Raw genomic sequence first — 17,834 nt, 5'->3', positions numbered from 1 at the left:
TCTGTCCCTCTAACTATGCTGTAACCGAGACGAAAGCGAATCACCAAAATTTGAACAGGCACTCTCAAATCATCCCCATGTGCATCAGTTTACCTTTCAAAAATGAGTCTCAAGACAACTGCTGCTATGCAATGCCTGGATTTATATTGGCAGAAAGCTCAGGCCTTATTCAGGTTGAGAGTCTAATGGTTCTTACAGTCTCTGGGCCATGCAAAGCTGGCTTCAGCAGTGTGGTCCTGCTCCCTGAATCCTATGTGCAATTCCTCCCTTCTGGAGAAGGCAAAATCTCTGGTAAAAGCTAAACCTGCTTCAGAGGGGAATGGAGATGAACTTCATCTGTGTCACATACGCAGCATTTGGGACCAAGTGGTGTGCATCCAGCCCATTTGGGAGCAAAATGCAAAAAAAGAGGCAGGTGACAAGTTGTAGCAGTCAGCTTCAACATCTGCAAGCTGAGTGCCCAGCTAGTCTGTGTGAACGTTTTCTGTGATACCCTGACTCCAATCTCCTCTGCCCTCTGCTTTAGTTTATCTGGGGGTTACGTCCGTCTTTCAGATACCAGTTCTGCAGGGGGGTAAACCCGCTGCAGCAGCATCGGTAAGGACAGGGATATGGATGCAAGGAGGAGCTCTGGGAAGCCCCCATGCCCCGAACGACAGGACCGGGCCCTTCTCAACTGGTGGGGCGAAGGGCCCGTTCGAGCTGGCGAGTTCCCGTCCACCTTGAGCCCCCTCGCAAGCCACGCCGCCGCTCCGGGGCCCGGCAGAGCGGCGGGTAGCTGTGCCCGGTCCCCGCCTCGGGAGGGAGGCAGGCGCAGAGATCCGGGCTGCACGTCGGGGCTGGCCCCGGCGCGCTTGTGGTGGGAGAGCCAGACCTGAGAGGGGCTGGCCTCTGGCACATGATTGACACCAAACTGGGTGAGGTTTCATGTTAAAAAAAAAAAAAGAGAAAGAAAGAAAAAGGGCGAGCGCAGGGGAGGGGGTGACTGTGGGAAGGGGGAGAAGGAACTACTGTAAGAGTAAGAAAGTCCTGCCCAGCTGTTTGCGAAGTTTAAGATTTCCTGTTTCCCCTGCAGCGCCGAAGTGAAGTTTTCAGTGAGTCACCCGCAGCCCCGAGCAGCGGAGCCGCGCAGCCCGCTCCCCCGCCGCCCTGCCAGCCCCGCCGCCGCGGCCTCCCCCGCTGCCCGCCCGGCCCGGCCGCCCCCCGCGCCCCGCCCGCGGCTCGCCGTCTATGCCGATCCGGCTCCGCGATGACTCCCCGACTGCCGAGGAGCCTGCGGCGGCTGCTTCTGCGCGTTTCCCTCTGGGTCCTCATGGGCAGCTCGGTCCCCGCTCTGCTTCGGGGTAAGTGCGCGCCGGCCCGGCGCTCCCGCTTGACAGTTGCTGGGGCCGGAGGCAGGAGCGGAGCGGGGCCGGAGACAGGAGCGGGGCAGGGCAGGAGGCAGGAGCCGGGCAGGGCAGGAGGCAGGAGCGGGGCAGGAGGCAGGAGGCAGGAGCCGGGCAGGGCAGGAGGCAGGCGTCCGCCGCGGGAGAGGGGGACGCGGTTGCTAAGAAAGTTTTGAGGCTGGAAACATTTCGGGAGGGGTGAGCCTGTTTGTTTATTGCCCTGCTGGAAAGTAAGCGGGGAAGAAAGGACTGGGAATCTGGGGTTTCGCGGCAAAAACTGAGGTCCGTCCGTGGAGGGAGGAGGGGGGAGAAAAGAGAGGATTTGGCAGGAAATGCAGCAGGGTCTGGTCCGGCCGGAGGAGCCCGGAGAGGGCAGCTCGGGAGCTGACTGCTGTCCCCGGGGGCAGCGGCTGCCCGGCCCTGCAGCTGCTGCGGCAGCTCCCGCACCTGGTGCCGGGCCGCACCGTGTGCCCGGGGGCGCGGGCGGGGGGCGCCAGGCCCGGGGGGAAGCAGCCGGCCGCCGCGGCCCGCGCCTCCCGCCGCCGCCGTGCGTGCTCGCGGGGGCAGGATCGGGCCCCCGGCGCAGCTTTTGCCGTGCCCTCTGGGCCGGGGAGCAGCCCGCCCTGCACACCCACAGGGAGAGGGGCCCGGAGGTGCCGCGGGCGCTGCGTGGCCCGAGCCGGTGCGTGCCGGCTCTAGAGCTGAGGGCCTGTGCGTGGCCGCAGCGCTCGCTGCTGCGTGCATCGGCAGCTGCTTGCCAAAAAGTTATTTTAATGTGAGTTTCTGCCTCTACCAGAATTAAGCCGTGATTGTGAGCAGTTGGACCGAGAGTAGCAGTCGTTCCTGTGGCACTTAGCGCTCATGTTGTTTGATTCACTTTTAATGACACTTTACATCCCCTATTCTGTTTTTACCAAGACACCCTTAGATAGGTGTTTGAGGCTGTGGCTTGCAGTATTCTTTCTTCATAGGATAATTTGGAAGGTACCAAGAGCTTAAAGTGCTGCTGCAAAAACAAGGTCCCAGCCCCGAGGAGCTTTCGATCTCAGTCCTACCACTACTCACCCACATATGTGAACTAACATCTGTAACTGCAAAGTTAGGCCCTAAATGATGTTGCAGAGCAACTGGTGAACCTAAAAGAGAACATCAGATTGCAGCACAACTACATCGGAAACAGTTTTGAAAAATTAAGTAGATTTCTGAGATGTCTTGTGATATCACATTTAGTTTTAGTCTTCAGGTGAGATGTGCAGACACCTGAGCTTCCACAGACTTTGCTCTCTGCCCTCTGATTCTCCCTTGTGGTCTATTTATGGTCAATAATGATCTCAAAATTGTTGCTAAAACATAATAACATAAACTAGATAGCTCTTGTGTAGGTACTGCCAATAGCTATGTACAGTATGAATAACTTCATGCTTCATTAATAATCCTGTCAAAGTCAAGAGGTTTTACATACCTGCAAAGTTACTCATGCAAGCTCAGGGCAGATGAAAAAAAACAATTTAAGAATAAGACACTATGGTGTCCCAGGGCTCAAAATGATATTATTTTAAATGTGAGGTGTGCAGCTTCTTGTTGATTTTGATATATATTTGTGTTATTTCTGATTAATATAAATCAACTAGTGATGGCTTTTATTTTGACCCCAGCCCAAAATTTTTTGCAGATTCCCATCACAAAAAGCTTTAAATGAAAAAGCTCCACTTTTGTTAATCTTGTGTTATTTATTATCATGCGCTTTTTTTTCACTCAACCAGTATAGACAGTCTCAAACTACAGGTAGATTTTAAAAATGCACGTAGCTTAAGAATTTGTTCTTCTTTCTTGCTGTAGGTCCAGTGAGGAAAAAATATAGAGAGATTGCTTACAATTCAGCATTTTTCTTACTGATCTTCATCCACACCCTACGATAACTAGAACTGAGTAAACCTGTTGTCAGATAATCTATCCTAGAGCTCCAAAAGTTGTTTTAATAATCACCATAGGATTCTGTTGTGTGTATAATAGGAAGAGTTGGTCAGAAAACAACAGTTCTGTGGGGGCAGAAAATGTAAGGTTTGGTTATTGGTTGTTATTTGGCATCAGAATGAAAACTAGAGCTGCCAAATAGTTTGGGGAAAACGAAACAGAAAAAAGAGCTACTTACTTTGTAATAATCAATAGCTCAGCAGTTCAGTGAGGATGAGGTAGGAGAGATACTAGTCTCGGGAGAGCTCACTTCCCAGGTATGCCTACTAACCAGCTGGCTCTTGTTGGTGAAGAGGTTAATAAAGCCACAGCTAAAATTTCATTTTAGCATTCTTCACAGCAAAATATTAGACAGGAATGGCACATTTCCATAAAGATTCTGGACAAAAGCACAAATTTGTGAGCAGGTCCCATAGGAACTTTGAAAAAGATGCTCTCATGTCCTGTACTACACACAAGTAATTGAAATTTTTTCCATAGAGTAAAGGGACAAGGTGTGATTTTTTGAATGGTTGTGAATGCTATATTGAGCGTTTAATCAATAAATGGCAGTGCAAACCACCAGTTGCCCACATAAGAAATCGACACTGCTGTATCCAAGTGAATATGAATCTGTAATTTATCTTTGGGGTATCAAAACCAGGAATTTGTTCTTTGGAATAATCTGTGTAATAATTGTTCATTTCTGAACATCAGGAACTTAATTTCTCCATTCAGCCAAACTCTACTTGCGTTATTGTCCCCTTATTTTTTAAAAGCCATATCATAGTCAGTTAATTTTATAGTAACAGAATCAAATTTAGAGCTTCAGATATTTGCAAGAGGCAAGTATGAGAACAAACATCTTAGTAACATGGTGGAACATGTTTGTAACACGATCAAATCTAAAATGCATTCCTGCCCCCCATTAAAACTGGCAAATTTCCAGTTATTTCAGGAGGGAAGTAAGACTAGAACAGAGATATTATTGCATTTTCTTCTATTTATGGGGTATGCTTGAATTCTAAGACTTTCATACCTGAGACTTTGAAAATCACTTTTATTTAATTGCTATTTTGAGCTCCTTGGCATTAACACGCTTCTATAATATTCAGGTGGTGAATTCCATATAGGAATGGTTCCTATTAAAAAATGATGAGCCAGATCTTAAGCTGCTGCAAATGAATATAGTTCCATTAGCATCAGTAGAGTTACATAGAGTTATAGCATACAAGTTTCCTGAAACAGTTTCAAAAGTAATTTCAAAAAAAGGGCAATGGAATAATTCAGATTTTTTCATATTCATAATATTTTTTCACTTATATTTTATAAACACTTACTATTATATGACCTACATTTAGCCAAACAGCATTGCTTCGAAATGAAATATTCCTTTCTGGGATGAATTGTTACAGTTTCATGTAATGGTGGCTGATAAAAGTTGTCATTGTGACAAGGTTAATTCTGAACTTAGGAGCAAAGATGGTGTCAGGCTCTTGCCAGAAGGAAAATTCTTCATGGTTTGGTTTTTGGGTTTTTGTGTTTTTTGGTTTTTGTTTTTGTTTTTGTTTTTTCTTCAGGACTAGGCTTTTAGAAAGGACTTGCTCTTTTGGGGGAAGACAAAATACTTTTGGATATTTTTAAGATTATATTTTTGCATTTGTGGCATAGGAACTTTTTCTTCTCAACAATGTATGTCTGTGCTATATGCACTTTGCTAGCATTTACTTTGTATCCCTGTCACTCGTCTGACTTCAGAGGGCTGTGCCTCACGGTATAGCAAGAATGAGCAAAACCAAGTGGCTGGGCCCAACTTGTTACTCTCTGGGATTTTGCATAACCAGGTGGATTTGTATCAGCTAGGTATGAAATATTATCACTAGTGCAATGACAGATTTTGATCTGAAAGTGGTCCATGCAGTTTCCACACCGGCTGGCATGGCTACAGTTGAGTGTTGGCGGCACAGTGAAAGTCAGGGCTTCCAGCCCCATGGTGGCTTGTGGGCCCCAGGCTTTGTGGCCCCATGGTCCCGGGCTCAGCAGGAGGGAGGTGAGTTGTTACAGTCCTGGTCTGCCCATGGTCCCCACGGCCCCTCTGGCACCAGGTGAGCAGATGAACAAAGGGATGTCCTGAGCCGGGTGGGAGATGAGCGCTGCAGTGTCTCCTTTGCCTCACAGGAACCCTTGACTCAGGGCAAATTACCACATAGGCACATCCCAGGGACATCAGCTAGTTTGTATTGCCAGAGCATTGTAAACTCAGTAAAATGGACTAAGATATCAACCAGTTCTGTGCAGATGTTAGAGAGTACAAGGGATTTCCAGCATGAAGTAGTGGAGAGCCAGTCCTGTTGTGAAAAAGAAATTTGGCTGAGTCCTAGCCTAAGAGATTTAGTGCTGAGATTTTGGGTTACTTAATAGGTCTTTAGCCTTACATTTTGTTGGGCTTAGAGGGTTTCTCATTCCTTTTTTCCTGTAGGATAATGGGAACTGGTTTTTAAACTCTTATAATCAAGAATAAAATAAAAGGTCACGAAAAAATACTTGTGCTTTTTTATGAACCGTAATTCTGGGAAGTGAAAATAGCCTAAAATAAATCAGAAAGAATATGCCTTGTTTTTAACAAACTGGTTAGAAGTCCTTTTGAAGTTTAACTTCACTGGCAGGTGGAGGTGATAAGAGTTGTACTAAGAAACAGCGGAGAAACTTCTTACTACAGGGGGTAGATTGCTTTTACAGCAAGGAGAGGGCATACACACTGAGGCAGGGCATTGTAGTTAAGGCAAATGCTGCTGATCTGTATGCCACTGTAAGCAATGAGTTGATACTAAATATTTGCAATATTGGGTTCTCAGTGACCCAGCTAAGCCTTCAGTGGTTATTTTTCATAGTATGTCTTCATTCTGGCATAAAGACAGAGCAGCAGCACTAGCACTGGTTGAATACAACCATTTACATCCTACTGCCTGAGAGAACACAGATTTAGTTTGTATGCAGATGTTTAGGATAAGATATGTGGAGAGAGCAAACCACTTCAATCACCATCCAGTGATGAAAAACGCATCCAAATTAGTAGTTAGAACTAACAAATCTCACCAGGAGTTGCTTAATTCTGTTTCTGTTGGTGACACCATGCCATCGTTTGTTTGTGTCCATTAACTTCTAGGGATTTAAGCAGAATTTAAATTGGAGCAGGTATTACGGGGTTTGCCTTGCAGTCCATACAGATTCCTGAGTCAGGAACTCATGTCCATTTGTTTGCATTGCTGCAAAGTTGAGCAACTGTTTCAGATTTTAAGAAACAATAACATTAGCAGAGGCAGGAGAAACACTAGTTGCTGATTTGTCCATGTTTGTGCATTTTTTTGTAAATATGCCATTTCCTTGCTCTTTCTCTTGCTCTGAATGCCATTGTGGCTGTTACAGCTGGAACTACCTGTCCTTTTTTTATATGGACTTTAAAGCCTTTTCACCTCTGGGAAGATCATCTGGGGAAGGAGTAGTTTTCCTTTGCTCAAACAACTGGTATTTAGCAAGAACTTCCTGCTGGCATTCATCCCTGAGTTAATCTGGTTAGAATTAGAGCTGGTTGAGAGTATTTGACACTGTTTTTCATGGGAAAATGCTGATTTGTCAAAACTGCAACAATTTGTGGAAATGTAGCAGTTTCCATTAAACTTTCATCAGGAAATCTCCCCCCCCCCCCCCCCCCAGTCCAGGATGGAATTTCTGATATAGAAAGAGAGAGAGAGAGAAAGAGAAATCATCATTAATCAATAATTAGAATCATCACTGGTCGAGGATGAAAGAACAGCAGGATCAAGTGCCTGGTCTGGCTCATAGAGTGCACATTTGAATCTGGAGCTCCCCCTACCCACTCTTCCCAGGATATTGGAGGGCTGTCACTCTCTCATTGTGCATGCATGCACAAACACCCCCACACCCACCACTTCAAATGATTTTGGTTTCACTCCGGTGGTGAATATGAAAATGTATGAAATGTTACAGCACTTGGCGGGGCAGGAAAAACATTTTCCTGACCGTGTTTTTTAGGTTGACCTGTAACCATGTGTTCATTTTCTCCTTGTTGGGTGGGAATGGCAGTGCTCTGAATGACTGGTGTCTTCTGGTCTTTGTTTTATATCATAATAACAAGCTGTATTCAGAAATTTCTGTCATGCAAAGGAACCACAATTTTTATTACTAACAGTCCTGATAGTCTGATTCCAGGATTCCAGTTCTCCACTCACCCAGAGTAGTATTTTGGAAAAAAATTGACTGAAATGAATAGATTTCAGGAACAGATAGAGGAGTCTGCTTCCTCACACTTAAAGCATCCTTCAGTTTACAACCCAGCAGATACATCACTACAATGACACCTAGGGTTGACATTGTGCCTTTGAAATGCTAATCTGGAACCAGAGGTATTAGAAAGCTGTCTTGTGTTTCCTACATACCTTCTGTTTGTACCCAAGGTCTTCAGCCCACACCTGCAAAAGAGCTGTTGGCCTGCTCTGTAAGTAGACATCTGAGGTTTTAAGGTAAAAAAGAAAGACTTATCAAGCAGCCAAAGCTGTAAGCTCAGCCAGTGATTTCAAAGTCACACCATATTATTTCTGGCTTGTTTATAGTCATGAGTAATACAAGTTTTGAAAGATAGCCTCTGCCCTCTGCACAGTTGATCAGTTCCTCCAAAACATTACATTGGTATACCTGTGGGCTTCATTTAATTCAGCAGTTAAACTCAGTTAAAAAAATGGTCTATGCAGAAGACATTATAAAGTCCATCTTTTCTTCCCAAGGTTGTGGTGGCTCTGTCAGGGCTTAGAGGCTTCCTTCTGTTAGAAAAGCAAGTGAATTTGAACAGTACATACTCAGAGAGCAGCAGGAAGGTTTCACAGTCTTACTCCTCGGAGCAACATTTTCCAAGTAGAGACCCAAGTATGGTTCTTACGTGCCTGGGGCACTTGAATGGGCCTCTTTAAAAACTAGCATTGTGCAAGTGGAACGCATGCAGGGCCAGACTGTCAGCTGGCATAAATCAGCTTTACTCTGTTGAAGGCAAGGAACCTGCCCTGATTTATACCAGCTGAGAATCTGGCCACAGAATAAATAATAGGCAACTGTATGTTATGAGGCTGTATTTCCCTTGAGGGGGCTTTTGTGATATCAGTCTTACAGGCGCCGGAGTGATCCAGTTCTCTTTCTTGGAGCAAAAGAGTAATTTGACTGAAGTATTTTGAAGTCCTCAGAACTTTAGGAAGGAGAGATTTCAGGCAGTCGAGGGAAAGAAGATGTTTCCAAACTTCTTGTAATGTATCATTAAGGATTTTTGCCCAGGAAGAATCATAGGAGGAGAATTTGGGAGGATAGAGATGAATTTATTTGGGATAAGTAGTCCCAAAAAAAGAGAAATGTGTAAGAGGGATGATTTCTCATCAAGACCAGGCCTTTCCTTCGAAAGCACTCGTGTGCATTTCCCAAGCTGTATGAAAACTGAAGCTCCCTCATCACTGATAAGCTGCTAGTGATGGTGTAATTAATAAGGAAGGAAAGTGGAGAATGAGAAATGAAGATTAAGGGGCGAACTCATCCTCAGAATGTGGATGTGGTTTTTAATTTTGCTTAAGGTTTCACCCAGAAGGGTCATAAGTGAGCTGGTACTCATTTTATTGACTTAGAGAGAAAAGGGGGTTCAGTTAGATTTTCCAAGAGTTAACCTGTAGTCTCCTGAGTCTAGATATTTTAGACATGAGATGCAGGTGAGCCACCTCCCTCCAGTTTTAATCCTGCTGTGGATTCTGCAGCCCAGAATGGGAGTAAGCACATCGCGCGTATACGGCACCTGTTGGCACGGTTAGGTGGTGCCTGGGGCTTTTGGATGATAATGTGGTAATTTTGTAGATTTCATCTCACTAATATAAGTACATTTTTAATGTTGCTGTACAAGAGGGTGAACTTTGAAACAGACCACAGATGATTACTAATGGATTATCACTTCTGGTTATTTTCAGGGAAGGCAGCAGAAGCAGCTGTCCAGGATTCTTTTGTTTCTTGAGATGCTGGTCTGGTCTGATCCTTGAGGTCTAGTTAGTAGCTCAGATTCTATTGACAAGTCACTATATAAAGCTGTAGAACAGCAGTGGTTTTGATAACACAGCTGTAATACTTTGGCAACAGTTTAAGAAAGGTCTTGGTGCGCAAAGGGAGCTGAAATTTCTTACTGTTTTGACTGCTCCCCTGTTTTTAGTGTTACCTGGCTGTCCTGACTAACTTCCATATGCTTTGTTTGGGAGCTCTGTGGCTGGAGCAAATCTCAAGTCATAGTTACATCAAGACTTACCATACATTGTGCACTTAGAGTGCTCTGGGAGAGTAGTGTGTGTAAATAACTTCCATCCATTAAAGTGCATGCTTGGGGAAATATGGTAGATGTAACTAGACTTTTTGCCTTTCCAGTTTTTTTCTCCAACTGTCTAGCCTCTTAAAATATTCCTTCATTAGATAGTATCCACTGTGCAATTTCAGGCCAGTGCCTGAAATTTCAGGGGGGTCTGTAGCTACATGTTAGTTTATTTTACTTCAGCTCACTATAAAGCTACTAATTAACATGGAGTAGAACTTCTCTGTTATGCTGAGCAAGACATTACATAGGCTACTTTTTTTTTTACCTTTTACTCTAAAATGAGCTGCATTATAAAAAAATACATAATCAAGGATGGATCTTTTTCATTATGTTATCAACAGTGATAAGATGGAATGACAATAAAATCACATGCAGGAGTTCATCATCTGACCAGCACTGAGTTGTTTCCAGAGTTCACATGACAGTTGGTCGCTTCCTGCTCTCAGGATTCTCCCCCCTCAGCTCCGTAGCTATCTTAAGCTTTCCTGTGACATGACTGGGTAGTGACTCCAGGGTGTCCCATTCTTCTTGAGAAACTCATAGAAAGAGTGCAGGAATTAAGTGGTAAATGTTTGTGTGTGTCACTAATGGGAGGAAATTAATGAGGTTTTGAACAGCACAAATTTGTCAATCAGTGATCAGGAACCCATGAAGATTTCAAGAGAAGAGCTGTCATATGCAGGTGGTGGTTGATCCTTAATTTCCTTTGGCTGGTTCTGCCTGCAAGCATGCAGCAATTACCCTTCTCATTTGCTTCCTGCATACAAGGAGATCTATGATTCTGCAGTGACTGTGCTGTGGCAGTTGGCCAGCTGCCCTGCTGTGTACCTTCTACCTCCCCACAGTTCCCATTACCGATTTTCACGGTTGCATTGCCTCCTTTTCCTGCAGTGGTTAGAGCCTTTGCCCAGAAAGTGGGAGGCCCATGGTCATGCCACTCCTCAGCCTGAGAGTATCTAAACTCCATCAGTGATGGGCTCTGAGAGGAAGGATCCTTGCTGGCTGAGACTGGGCAGGGCTGTAGAGGCAGGACTCTGCAGAGAAAGGGTTGACGTGTGTGCGGGTGGTCTCCCGAAGCATGTCAGAGGAGAAGAAAGCCTGTTCCCTGATGGATTCATTCATTATTCCAGCCCCTGCAGGGTGACTGATATTCTCTCCAGGGAGTTCACAGCACAACAAAGAGAGACTTTACATACAGAATCTTTTTTTCTTTTTTAAACTGAAAACAACCGTTTCTCATCCTCATGAAAAGATCAGAGAGGACCATGTAATAGTCATGACTTCGTAAGCCTCTTTATTGAAGCTTTCACAAAGTAACTAGGTCAGTGATATGTGCTTCTGGGCTATTGAATTTCTCCACTTCCCCTAAGTCTGTTCTTCCATTTCCTCACCCAACTTTACCACAAGGGAATGCCTTAAGTCAAAAATCTGGGAAGCTGATCCTTTTATTGCATTTGTAGTATTCTCATCTGGTATGTACAGTGCCAGACCATCAGGCTTGCAAAGCTGGCGTAGCCCAAGTTTGCGTGTAAAGAGCAATACCACATTGTCTGGTTGTAACTAAAGCCATATCTGCTCTCTCTTTGCCTCTAGATAATAGAAACAGGAAGATGTTCAGCGGGAAAAGATTGGTGAACTATTCTGGAAAGAGGAATACAACTAAAAAGTGTTTCTTCATAATTGTTTTTCTTTCTCCTTCAACTCCTTTCTCACACACTCCTTACTTCTCACATTTTATACTTTTTCCTTGAAGTTTCTGCCTGGCTGGGAGCTTTGCTGTTCCCACTCTTCCCTGAGGCCACACTGGTACCATGAATATTAGCGCAACAAGAAGCAGCCTAGAGCTTCCCATATGTATGTGTTCCCTGCCTTTAATGTATATACAGGAAGATAAAAATGTGATTCAAATTAAATCACCAAAATCCAGGAACATGGGATTCAGAATGAGGACCCAGGCATATCCGATGTAGATTTTGAGTTGTTTAAAAACTAGGTGCTTGACCCTAGAAGGAAGATTTTAAAGTATCTCTATTAGGCATGAAGACTCCTGTATGTGTTGGAAGGAGTTACAGCCTCATTCTTTTACATGAGAGGAGGAGGCAAGACTTGTTGGTGACTTGTAACTGAGAACAGCTTTTGCATCTTGACCCATGGTTAAAGCAGTGATCTGGGAAGTCAGAAGTCTGGACTCAGTCTCTGGAGACCCAAACCCAGATCTCCAACTTCCCACGATTTAATCCGTTGTATTTTTGATGCCACTGTTAAACTTCAGTACAGTTATTTGTATTAGAATTTCCACAGTTTCAACTAGTTCTGCTTAATATCTGTCAAAAAATTAATGCATTGATGTGTTAATTACAGTTTCTATAGACAATTATAGAACTTATGGGAAATGAAGAGAGATTGTTTCAACACGGGTCTATTGTGATTGGGAAATTGAGGTTCAAAGAGAGTAATAACTGCTGTTATTTCCCAGCAGAAATTCTGGATTAAAGCCCTGAGAACATCCAGAAATTCTCATCGGCCTCAAATACCCTGCCAAGTTCAATAAGATACAACTAGCACTTTTTTCTCCTCTGTTTTTCTCAGGTTAAGAGGGTGTGTGCTAGGAGCTGCCAGGGAATGGTGAGGGTCAAGGAAGCTTTGGTAGCTTGCTTCAGTTTGGCCATTTAAAGCCTAACTCTTCCCTCAATTGTCTATGTATATATTATTCATGGTCAGCCAACTTGCACTTCCCCTAACTTGACTTTTTTGTTCTGGTGACTTGTAGTATGATTGTCAGGCGCATACCTACTGGTGGTTTGAAGTCAGAAACGTATTGGCCTTCTCATGGGTGAAGGTGGGTAGCAAATGCTAGAAGCAAACCACTAATTATTTGAAGTATCTTACCCTTGAAAGTTAATGACAAGGCACATTTACCACTATCATAACCACATACCTAGAGATAGAAAACACTGACACCTGCCTTTCCAAGCTGTTGCTTAGCAAGAGTAGTTAGACTACCTGTACAATCATCACTCTTCCCTTTCAAAGGTGGATTTTGTTTTAAGTTTCCATTTTGTGCTTTTGAAACAGAGGTGTAGATAGCTTTGACCAGAGCAGTAATTTCCACTCGATTGTCCTTAGGCCTGCAGCGGGCTAGGAAGGAGGTGGTACTGTTTGTTTAGCATTTTCAGATAAGAGTTTAATGTTAATAATTGCCTGCCTTTTGAAAATGTCAGACACTTGTGGTTTTGAACATGTGAAGAACAAAAGAATTAGGAATAGTACCTACAGCTGCTAGTCCCTGGCGGGATACAAATTTGGTCAGATACACAGGCAGTTTGCCATGCCTTAATAAGGTACCACACAACACATAAACACCAGTAACTGGGAGCATTTGCCTCAAGGCAAAGGTAAGGTAGTGCAACCTAGCTAAATCTGCTCTGCCAGAATGCTAACCTGGGGGTAGGAGAGCTCACGTGGAAGTTCACCACAGTTAGTTGATGGAGAATAAGGTGTTAAGCTGTGCTAACCTGATATTTTAGACTCTGCGGGCGATGAGATTATGGAAGGTGAACAAGCATCCATTCCAACACGTGAAAGCTGTAGGTGAACTAAATCACTCCAGAAACAAGGTGCGCATTTTTAACAAACGATAATTTCATTATTAGAGCCCTGCCAAGGGATGTGATGGACTGCCCAATGCAAATATCTAAATCAAGACAGGGTTTTGCTTGTTAAACTTATACCCAGAGAAGTTAGGGCTTTGCAAAACTAGCTGAGTGGAATGATTTCACTTGCAGAAGGCCAGACTGGGAATATCATCCCAGCTGTTCCTGACATAGAGGTCCTGTAACCTACGAATCTGTGATGCAGCAGGTTACCACCACCAGACTGGTATCGCTCATGTCCCTCTCAGAATTAGGACTAGCAGCTCCAGAAGTAACAAACAGTTAAGCTACTCTGCTAACTAACCCTGTGTAAGGATATTTCAAATATGCATGAGTTATAAATTTTTGCATCCAAAGAATTAAAAAAATGTCTCTCTTCCTACAGAGCACTTTCCTCTGGTATAAACCAACCTATTACTGCATTTGGAAAGCTTGGAATTGTTGTGTTTTGTGAGAACACTTTTTAAAACATATTGTGTTCTACATGAGTGCAGTATTTGTGAAAAATGCCAAAGTGACAGCTTTAGAGAATGAGCTGCCCATGTCACTGAACAGTTACACCAGCAACCATAAGAAAGCATGCAACTGGCTCCTGATGTTTAAAGGGATGCTGAGTGGTTCAACTACTATGGCCATGCTATGCACAGCCTCCTCAATGACAGTTGTTGAAATAGTATTTTCATGACATAATTATTAAACCACTTGGCATTTGATTAAAATGATCAAGGCATTTCATAGAAGCCCTTAGACATCCTGCAGACTGTTACTGATTTCTACAGTTGAATAAGTGCCCTCCAGATGAAGGATGATGATGTGTTATATGACCAATATCCAGAAACATTCAGTGACTCTAAACTGTTAAACATCAGCTAGTATAATTTGACATAGCAGCACTCAGAAATCACAGATTAGCATCTGCTGAAGATCTTATTCTATTAAATTTAACTAATACATGTGACAGTAAACATCATCTGTCCTGCAGTAGCAGGATGAGGAATGCTATGCTGTTGCCAGAAATGAACTGCACTATTTAAAAGTTTATGAAGTGTCATCATATTTTGCTTTTCATAGTTCTCGGTTGTTAGAAAAAATTGTTGAAGTAATTGGATGAAGTTTGAGATATTCGGATGAAAATTAAGAAGCAATGGAAGGTTTGCTTCTGAGCTGCTGCTTGATACACTTGGTCTTGTGTTTCTGTCTTATCTCTTCCCAGCTTTCTCCCTGAAACAATTCCTTCAATAGAAGTAATTGTTTTGTAGACACTTAAATTAGTTTCTTTTTTTGCAATATTTTTTTCTAAACAAGCTTGTCAGTGTATATGCTGTCTTGGAGTGCTCCTGAAAGATTATGGTCTTGAGAATTACTTAAGTTATAGCTTGAGAACCTGAAATAGTGGGTTTACGGAAACAATGACCATATCAAGCAATTGGGAGGGGAAAACCCTAGAAATCCAACTCCATGCGTACATTTCACATTCTGAGTTTATTTACAATTTTATTCTGCTGCATCATAAACAAAGTGGAAGAGTCTGCAGTCCCTCACACAACTTCAGGCAGGTAGACTAAACATTTTAAACTGGCAAGTTCCTTCCCACTGAGCTGCGTCTAATGTAGGAAATGTCCTCACCTTACGCTGTAATGCCAACCCTGCTGGGGGCAAGCAGTGAGTAATGTTGTATTGTTGCATGGAGTAAGAATTGTTGTATTCCTACATGCAGATTTTTTAGTGTCCAGGGCTAATTTTTTTTAATGTGGGGGCTTACCTGCTGGACCATGCACACATGTGGAAGAGACTGTTCTTAAAATACTCAGTTTTATAGTATAGTGAATGAATTCTTCGCATATGTGGTTTAGAAATATTAGCAAAGATAAGGACATTTCCGTGAACTTTCAAGGGAGGTATTTATGGGTGAAAAACCTATCTATTTCAGAATGGGCAGGTTTCAGCCATGGCTTTTATTTTCCTTTAAACCCAGTAAAATTTCAGCCTCAAACAGAAATGAAGGAGCTGATTACTCTTTCCCTTATTTCAGCAGGATGGTATCGCCAGCTACTGATTCACAGTCTCAAAGGTAACTGGAGGGAGTCATTTGCAAACGCATTAAAAGGAACAGCTAATACCTGGGGGATATGTTAGCAAATTTACCCTTGGCAGATAAAGGAGATGTTGCTCTGTTGGTACAGAGACCCCTTTACCAAGAAATCTGATAACTCTGTAACAGCATGCCACACCAGTAGGATTTCTGCAACGGAAGTCAGCAAAAGAAAGTTTTCCTAAGGCTGAATATCATTAGAAGTGTGTATTTTCATGCATGTGCCCTTTCCTCAATACTCAGTATATAATATCCGTTAATGGTTGTGGAAGTTAGATGTATCTATCAAGAGAACATATCCCCAGGGTATTAAATTCTGTTATTCTGCTTCTTTGTGTGTAACTTGACAGAGAGAAATATAACCATCCAAGCTACTGAATTTGAGAAGGATGTGTATTTTTCCCCAAATCCATTCAAAGTGATTCTGCTCCCAAGGGATTACATTTGAGTCTAACTTTCCTCTGATTTACTGTTTTAGCTGAGCTGATGGATTATGAAAGAGAGTAATTTCTTTTTCATACTGTTTTTCTGAATCTGTCATTCAAAACTTGCTGTGTGGGGACAGAATGGTTCATAAACATTATTTTCCTGGAGGAAAATGGCTCCTTACAGTAAAAAGGAGCTCTGAACAGAGCTTCCGCATAAACATGTTTGCCCATCAGTGACTGACAGAGAAGCCTCTGTGTGTGTAAAGGATGTGGACTTGTTAAATGAGACTTCTTATTTGGAAACAGTTTTTCAAATAGATTAGGAAGGATGGGTTATATTCAGGTCTAGAGAAAGAAATTGCATATGATTCTGTTTTACCAAAATCTATAGATAATATTGTAAACTTGTACCATAGTAGGAGCATCTTCTGGTCATGTGCCTTAACTTAAATTCCAGATCTCTCAAATATTCCTCAAGTTCAGAGGTCTTCAAAAAGCTAAGCAAAATTAGGTCTTTTATGCTCTTTACATTAGTAAGTTGTCTTTTTATATTAAGCTTAAACCAAAATCCCCAAGTCTTAAACTGTGACTACAAATTTTGCACCCTAAACACATCCTTGTTTTTGTTTTGTTTCCTTGTTTGTTTGTTTATGGCTGGGAGGGAGGGATAATGGCAGTGAATGCACTTAAAAAAAAATCCCACTAATACCCTCCTTTTATCTGGAAAAACAAATATTTATAAATCCCTGTGAATCATGTAACTGTGTAACGATTGCCGGTTTGAAAGCACAGTTGTCTGGTTAATCCATTTAAATGCTTATTTTGAATGGGCAGCTGTGAGTCTTTGTGTGCACACAGCTTCTCCCCATACTTACTGGTGTGTTATAAAATACCATCGAAATTCTGGCCTGGTTCAGTAGCAACCATTGTACACACATACAGTTTTCTATTCTACAAGATAGAGACTCTCCCCATGCAGAGCGCATCCTTGCTTTAAGGTGGACTTAAGAGCTGTGGCTGAAGCCAGTTTGCTCAATCACTTCCAATCCTGGCTGTATAGGTTGCTGAGATCATGCTTAAAGAATGTGCGGGTCCTGGTTAGAGGCACAAAGCACCCCCTAACCCATGACTTGAACATGCTCCAGCACTTGACACAAAAGGTGCACTTGTGAAGGGCCAGTACAGAGGCGCAATATGGAGCTGTGCATGGAAAAAGATCGAGGAACTCTAGTTTGAATTCCTCCACCTAGGTAAAAATAAAACACTGAACAGTAGGACTGCAATTTATGTACTCCAAACCATGCCATTGTACCTAAAATCTTTTTATGTCTGTCTTATGCTACTTGTGCCCCTCGTGCTTCATAATTATGAAGTATTTCCTACTTGTGAATGTGACACTTAAACCGATATTTGAACAGATGCAGCCCACTCTGATTACTGTGTTACATTTTAAGACTGCTTTTGATTTTCTTTTTAAATCCCAAACCCATTATTTAGGTTTGGCTTCATTTGACTAAGGTTTTGTTCCTTAGTCTACAGGATCTTGCTCCCAGTTTACAGAAAAGGAAGTGCAGTCAGAATCAGGCCCTTTGAAATCAGAGGTGGGAATTAAAGTTCAGCAAAAGTTTCAGAGCAAAAGCTGAAACTCAGGCAATACTTTTGTCTGTCTGGGTTTAGAGAGCATTTTCCCAGACTAGTGGTAGTTTCAGCTAAATGTTCATCAGACTTTTCCGCTGAAACAAAGCAGAATTGGGGTGACTGGTTGAATTTTATTTTTGTGTTCACATTACAGATCTGCAGCAAAATCAGATGTTTCACTTCAGACAGAGGATATCTGTGCTTCATAGTACTATCTGTCCCATTTATATAGTCCTTTCTCTTGGAAAAAGTGTATTCTAAAACCAGACTGCTCTAACC

The 17,834-nt window shown here is 42.8% G+C and overlaps 1 protein-coding gene across 1 annotated transcript in view; it reads left to right on the top strand.

Moving 5' to 3' along the window:
- Nucleotides 1–973: 973 nt before the first annotated feature.
- Nucleotides 974–17,834, top strand: part of TGFBR2 (transforming growth factor beta receptor 2) — a 61,712-nt gene continuing 44,851 nt past the window's right edge. Inside the window, exon 1 of the mRNA XM_072853926.1 lies at nt 974–1,343. Within this exon, the coding sequence (XP_072710027.1) occupies nt 1,250–1,343 (94 nt within the window). The 5' untranslated portion in view covers nt 974–1,249. The remainder of the gene's footprint in view (nt 1,344–17,834) is intronic.

The sequence above is a fragment of the Ciconia boyciana genome, chromosome 2 (assembly GCF_034638445.1).
Source record: "Ciconia boyciana chromosome 2, ASM3463844v1, whole genome shotgun sequence".
NCBI lineage: Eukaryota > Metazoa > Chordata > Aves > Ciconiiformes > Ciconiidae > Ciconia > Ciconia boyciana.
Note: the sequence above shows the minus strand (reverse complement) of the source record. Positions and strands in the feature narration are given on the sequence as shown.